Source organism: Pteropus vampyrus, unplaced genomic scaffold (assembly GCF_000151845.1).
Source record: "Pteropus vampyrus isolate Shadow unplaced genomic scaffold, Pvam_2.0 Scaffold9, whole genome shotgun sequence".
Classification (NCBI taxonomy): Eukaryota; Metazoa; Chordata; class Mammalia; order Chiroptera; family Pteropodidae; genus Pteropus; species Pteropus vampyrus.
In genome coordinates, this window is record NW_011888790.1 from 5,168,255 (window position 1) to 5,175,716 (window position 7,462).

The window sequence follows — 7,462 nt, forward strand, 5'->3', positions numbered from 1 at the left end:
AACCAAACAAGGGCCAAAATATAACCCCTCCAAAAACAAACAAAAGATCTTATTCTTTTAAAAAGTCTGTTTTTAAGGACATTTCAGAGAAAGAGACTATATACAGCAAACTAATTTGAGACAGTACTCAATATAAAGGCAGAACCATATCATGATCTTTGCATATTCTATACATCCATTAATCCATTCCAACATATGAATAGTCTATTAACAACAACCTAGCACACACACCAACATTTATTCAGCACATGCTGAGAATTATCTCGTTTAATCCTAATCCCATTGAAGGCTAGTTTAACAGCTTCTTTGCTTAATTTAACACACCAAAGAGAACCATCCTTCCAGCATGATTTGTACTCAGTACAGTATGTCTAGGAGCCCAGTAGCATAACTGCATCTACTTTGAGGAATAGGAGAGACAACAGACCCACACTGCCACCTCTCAGGATCTGCCTCGATGAAACCCACATCCTGGTTCCTAGCAGAATCTACTTGTGTTTTTGGGAAAGGATTACCTTAGGATTTTGGAGCCTGAATTTTAATGTGTGCTGTGTAATCCAGAGCAGGTCATAATTTCTCTGAATCTGTTTCCAACTTCTTTCTTTCTTTTTTTTTTTTGAAGTCCAAATGAAATAATATTAATGAAAGTGGATAAACTGCAAAGTGCTAGAAATGTAATATCACAGATGGTTTTAAATAAATATGGTTAATTATTATTATATTTCCCTAAAGGTCATGTGACTATCTGCAAACTAATTCGAAGTTGACTGTCTGCTTCTCCTCCTCCTCCAACCCCCAAGTAAACTTCTTGAGGGCGGGAACCATGTCTTGTTTATTTTTGCCTCTTTGGACTGTTTCTGGCACATAGTAGGTAATCAATAAATGTTTCTTGGATGAATAAAGAAATAAAAAAGAACTTTCAAAGGAATTTTGAAGATTCCCATCTAGGTCGAGAGGAGGCCATGGAAGGAAAAGCCAGTCACAATACCTGCTTCAACCACATGGTCCATCGTTGGAAATCTTTTGTACACAGCCGTGCTCACCGAGCGGAAGATGAGCAGGGACGTGAGATTGACATAGCGCATCAGCGTCCTTCTGAGCAGGCGCCCGTGCTCGTCGCTTCCGTGAACGCTGCTGGATATGAGAAACATCAGTCTGTCCGGCCAGGGCAGGTTCACGAACTGGTTCCACCATCGGTTCACCACCAGAGTAACATAAAACCCTGTAGAAGAACCGGAAACTATAAAGCAATTTCTTACAGCAGACACATGGTTGATGCTGATGCTTTTAGCAGAATTTTAGCCTTTTATAGGGACTGGGATGTAAAAATATGTTGTCATTCATATCTTATGATTTTGCCGTCCAGAAAAAAACGTAATTTGTGCCTGGCAATGCCGTAGCACCCCGTAAGTGGGTATTAGAAGTCAAATATTGATAGCAAAATTGGAGAGTTAGTCAAGAGAAAGCTTCGTTGTCCAATAGCAGATTATTACCTCAAACTTGTTTGGTGTTAATTTAGCGAAAGCAGCCCTGAAGGCAAACCTTATGGTTGATTCTGCTTCTATTGCAAGCGGTGGCTTCTCAGGCATGCCTCTCAGCTTGGAAACACTCCCATGCAGAGTCATCGGTGTCATCCTAACGGAGACAGCTGTGTGGCTGCATTCTGCGTGTGACCTATACTTACCAAGCACAAAGGTTACTGGAATTTGTTCAGCATATCTGTCACAGTAAATTGATAATTTTTCAAAGTAACGTTTTTGGGCTCCTGTAAGTAACAATCTAGAGCAAAAATAAAATGCACAGCCCTTTATGATATTATACTTCTGCACCTGCTCTGCAAGTGACATTCAGTGCAAACAATTAAGCACAAATCATCTTAATTTTTTTTTTAAGGAGCAATAACTTTTTCTTTTCTACCTAAGCTAATGTATCTCAAAAGCTTTTTAATTGCTATTTCAAGTACTAACATTTTTAGTACATAAATGTTATTGGTCATTAGTGAGATTTATTAACCATTTTATTTTTAGATACATTATATTAAACTTTATATGGTTAATGCATTGAATTTGGAGCATGATACCTTATAAAAGAGTTCGTTTTTCAATTATTCGTCAGTTGTACTAAAAAAAAAAAGAGCGTCTTGATTAAGTGGATTACAGTTATTAACTTATTATTAATAATAGCCCTGAATTTGACATCTCGATCTTACTTTCTCCTAAATATGCTACTTATCACATTTTTGATTTTCTGTGTTGTACTTCAAGGGATACTATAACTTTTTTTTTAAAGCCTGCATTTATTTAAAATAGAAAATAACATCTAACAATTAGAAATGAACATTTTTATTATTATATTTGGTGGGTTTATATTAATATGATACAAATATCAAAATTTATATTATAGACCTGACCCAAATCCATTTCATAGTATTGTTAAACATAAAATCATTTAATGGAACGATTATTAATATTTATGTTGTAGGGAGGGGATTCAGAGTCAGAAGAAATGTCTCAAGGCAGGTTAATAATAATGGCTAAAATCCAGAAAGAGAAGTAATAGAGATGAATTTGCATCAATGAATGAGTACAGCTGTTCCAAAGGAGAAGGAGTCCCTTGGAAAGATCCATGTTAATGTGTTTCAAGGGACTATTTGGGTCGATAGAACTTTGATAAAGGAAGCAGAGGGCTAATGACCTAACAGTGAGCCACTGATCAGACTGCAGATAAAGAACTGGGAGCTGGTACTGACAAAGGGGGTGTAGGGTGCAGAGCGGGCTTGGATTTCCTGCCTCTGCTTGGAGGAGGTGTCAGACATTCTGCCTTCAGAAAAAGCTGACAAGAGAGGCCTCAGCTGGCTGCACGGGCCTATCAAGGTCATGCTGATGACAAGTTACAGCCAGAATGGTTTCTGGTACTCAAATAGAAATGGTCAAAGAGGATTTAATTGTAGAAAGCACAGACCATAGGATCAGATAAAGTCAGCTTTGAATCCTAGGTCTGCCACTTACAGATTTGGATTTGAATATATTTTAAAATCTCTCTGAGCCTCAGTTTTCTCATTGTAAATGGGGATAATAATACCTATGTATCAAAGATGTTATGAGATTTAAATAACATATTATATATAAAAAACATTATAACTTATGGTGTCATACTTAATAATAGAGTGATTGTTACTATTAAGTGGTCAAAGGAAAAAATATTTAGCTAATAGACACTTAGAAATTTTACTACCTAGAAAGTACTACAGCCAATTATTTTGTCAAATCCATACCAAAAAAAAAAAAAAAAAGAAGAGATATAATCAAATTAATGAATTCTAGTGCTGTCTTATGATTTTTGCTAAGTATAATTATTTGCTTAAAAAACTTAGGGACATTAGTAGACATGAGAATTAAACTGTGTTTAAATTGTGCTATATGTATGTTTGATTTTCTTGACAAAGTCAACTTATAGTTCTTGGTGTATCTTTGGTCAAGATGTAAGGATCTGTTTTAACAAGCTTTTACAGTTGAACTTTAAAAAATGAAGAATGACTTGAACTAATGGTCATTGTTATAAATGTAAATACTCTTTGGTCTTTAGAAAAAATATATGTATATAATTTTGTGGGGTATAAATAAGATATTGGAGCAAAAGTTAAAGCCCCATGGAGCATTTCTGGCTACAGTGCAACTGTTCTAAGGGCTATTCTATTCTAAGCAGCAGTAGCAGCAATAAATTCACATTAGTAAAAATAAACTAATGAGACAATTATCCTGAAATGTCACGTGTCTTCCATCATTTCACATTCTGAAGGATTAGGCAACACAAATAAATTGTCAAAATAATATCATATTTATAAGACATATCTGAAAAATTATTAGAGGTTTTAAAGAAAACATTCCCTTTGAAGATATTTTGCCAAAATGTATATCAATATATACATTTGTTTGGAACAGTAATTTTGGTATGTAGCAAAATAGCTCTTCCTATTCTACTTTTTATAATTATCAGTCAGCCAAATTGATATCCTCCTTCTTCAACTGGGGTCCTGTTGCTGCAAGGACGAACGTAGGTGAGAGTGATGATATAAAATTTATTCATCTGTATGCAGAAGAAAAATAACAAACTGATGTACATAAAAAAGGTGGAAATACAGCCTCAAAAACCTTTAGCTTTTCTACTTTAAATTTTAATTTCCCCCAGAGAAGAAATGTGTGCAATTAATTTTAATATAAAAACACTCATAAAGCTTCCCTTTTATAATACTGATAACATTTGATTAAGACTATAACTTTTAGTCATAAGAATATTTCTTGGACATAACATTGCTCAAATTTTCTGTCAGTCTGACAGGCATAGTTTGTGATGTTATAAAGAATAAACATCTCCTTTTGTGACTATAACATGCCCCAAACTCAGAAGACATAAAGAAAATAAATCAGTTTTCAGGCCTTTTCTTTAGATGAAGTAAGGTTGGTAAGGTTGGTGGGAATTATCCTGGATAAGTTCTTGTCATTCCAGGCAAAAGGAAAGAAAGTTCCCATATCAGGTGTATATGCCTGATAGACTCAATCCACAAACATGTTAATTATGTAGGTAGTTGCTACAAGCTGTCAGATCACAAATTCAAACTATGAGTGACATAGTTGAGAGGGGCATAAAGAATTATTCATCTGTGGACTTTGCCATTCAAAACGATCACGTAGTGAGGATATAAGTATAAATCTTCTATTTTATGCCTATAGCAACATTCTTGACACACGACTAATATCCCACATTGATCAATTGATATGGGGCTGGAACGGACACCACTTGAACATAATGGTTTAGAGTCTAGTTAACATCCTACAAATGGTTAAGTGTGGAGTAAAACACCCTGTCCCAGAGAGAAGAAGGCGACAGAGAGGACCATGCCAAGGAGGAGGTTACATAACGTGAAAGTTGGTGGCACCCGCAGGGCTCAGATTTTTGAGACTGTATTCTCACGTGATATTTGATGGTCACTGAAGGAGACATGCAAACGAAAGTACCTGTACACCAAACTTATTGCTGTGTAAAAAACAGCAAAAACAATAAATTCCCTGTACAGTAGTTTGTAGATGCTGCCTCTCCACTTGAGAAGTAACCTATGAAATCCAAAAAAAGTCGCATTGGCTACTTTACTGGAGTAAGTAACAGTCATCTTGGATAGTTTTTCTAGAAGAGCAAGAAGACAAAACACAAGTAAGAAGCAACATTTAAGACAGAGCATAAACTTGTATCTTAAAGAAAACCCAAGCCAGCCACCAGTCGGCCATTTCTCCCTTTTTTTTTTTTGCCTTTCTCATTTGTACAGTTTGAAATTTGGAGAACACCACCATCTTGGTGCTAAATCGTTTAGTAGAAAAAAGGAAGAACGGCATCTCTGGAAAGTAATATTAGAAATCGTAAGCTCGTCTTAATTTCTTTTTCTTTTTATTATTTATTTATTTATTTATTTATTTATTTATTTATTTATTTTTTATGGTGATATTGGTAATGAAATCCAATAAGTTTCAGGCGTACATTTTAACAGTAAGGCATATGTATATTTATACTGTTTGGCTTGTCTTAATTTCTAAGTATTATTTTTAGATTATGTAGCCATTGCTCCATCAATATATAAATGAACAAATGAGATATATGAGGTAAATTGTAATGTTACCTATCATATATTTTCTTAACCCATAGGAAGATTAAGGATATTGATATGCTATATGCATTGACATTTTCAAAAGCAGTGGCCAAACTTATTCTTTGGGCCCTTATTTGCTAAAGTATGTAAAGAGGTATTTATGTCACCCTTAAATTTTCTAAGGAGAAGTTATGGCTCTCTTCTTAGAAATCAGGAGATGTTGTTGGAAAGAAGCAAGACCCTGTGGGAATTTAATTGATGGGTTATTTTTGGTGGGTTTAGTTGGATGTGGTGTCCCTCTAACAGAGCTCTGAGTGCATAGTTAGTGCTCTGTGCACTTCACAAGGTGGACAAAATGTTGGGTCACGTGATACCAAGAAAGGTGCACTTTCCCAATGAAAAATGTAGCATAAAATGCTTAGGGATGGTTCACTTCCTGTTTGGAGCCAAAAAACAAACAACCAGAAAAAAGAAAAAAATCAGGCCGTTATTTAGGACTCTTTCTTTTCCACTTGGATTTGTTCAAGGATCTGGGTAGGATGAGAATTGGGCCCTGAAGCTCAGGTTTCAGTGAGATCTCTGGAATTCTATTGCTTTCACCAAGACATTAAACATTCGAATAGGTTTTGAGAATATGGCCCAAATCTAATTTTTGTTTGAAAATCCTGCTCAACCACTCTCTAACATGGAACACGCACAGATAATATGAGATTTCTTTGAAGCCTTTTAGTTTGCTCAAAATAATCTATAAGGAGAGTCTTATGGAGCTACTTAGGCTGAAATTACGGAGCTTTTAAGTAGAACTGTACTAGATACCAGAATCAAATCTCACAGACAATTTCTTACATAAAGTAGCCTATAGTACACATTTTACTATTTTCTGCCTTTATCCAGAGCTGTGAAAACAATCTAACTCTAATTTGCCTATATTCCCTAGGGAAATGAAACGGCATTTTTTTCTTGTTCCCAACTTTAGGTTTTGGCCTTTCTTGTTTGGATTTAAAAAAAAATAATAAGGTCTTTGGCATAAGTAAGTGGCATAATGAAAGGATGGGACTCGTGCCACAAAACTGGTTTCATTTTTCCATCTTCACCTTGTCTATTTATTTAATGTGAGTAAAGCCAAAATTGGGAGAGGAACATAATAAATTAAGCCCATTTCATAATTTGTTCTCATAGTAGTTTTAAGTAACAGTTCTGAAATAACTTTCATGTAACAGTTCAGCCTTCTATTTAAGCTCTGTCAGAAAAACTAAAATCAGATAGAGTAAAGGTCAGAATTAAAATGCGGAGGTATTCTCTTCATGCACTAACCTATTTATTTGGTTTGGAGTCTCCGACGAGAAAGAAAATCTTCGGGCTCCCCCTGAACAGGTGCCTCCAGGTCGGTGTCAAACTCGCGGTTTCACCCTTCGCTCATTCACAGTCAGATTTTCTTTCTGTTCTCTGGCTACTGAGAGGATCCAGACAAGTACAGGGGTTAAATGATTTTCCACTTGTGGAGGCCTGTTTATGCCAGTTTGCCCCACCGATGACAGTTACAGCCAGGAACAAACAGAAGCAGCAGCTGCTGATGTGGCTTTTCTCTAATCTATAATTATAACTCCACCTGCTATCCAAAGTACCCCTTAGAATGAGAAGTCGGAGGTGACGTGAAGGAGGCTGGGCCGTTTAAGTCTGTTATTTTCATTTTGACTCTGCCCTGGGATCAAGGAAGAAAGAGCCATTTTCCCCCTAAAGAGTTCCAAAGAGACTCCGCCAGCCAAAAAAGGGAATTAGGACAGTCTGTGTGTGCTCGAAACGCAGAATAAATTCTTGTGAAGC

The 7,462-nt window shown here is 35.9% G+C and overlaps 1 protein-coding gene across 2 annotated transcripts in view; it reads right to left on the bottom strand.

Annotated features, from left to right (window-relative positions):
- BEST3 (bestrophin 3) overlaps positions 1–7,152 on the bottom strand; it is a 42,509-nt gene extending 35,357 nt beyond the window's left edge. The window contains exons 1-4 of one of the 2 annotated variants that reach the window (XM_011374120.1): positions 6,949–7,152; positions 5,016–5,181; positions 1,685–1,779; positions 989–1,222 (exon numbers count right to left, since the gene is read on the bottom strand). In XM_011374120.1, the coding sequence (XP_011372422.1) occupies positions 989–1,222; positions 1,685–1,779; positions 5,016–5,167 (481 nt within the window). In that variant the 5' untranslated portion in view covers positions 5,168–5,181; positions 6,949–7,152. The remainder of the gene's footprint in view (positions 1–988; positions 1,223–1,684; positions 1,780–5,015; positions 5,182–6,948) is intronic. The other variant, XM_011374129.1, reaches the window with a different exon arrangement.
- Between the last annotated feature and the right edge of the window lie 310 nt (positions 7,153–7,462).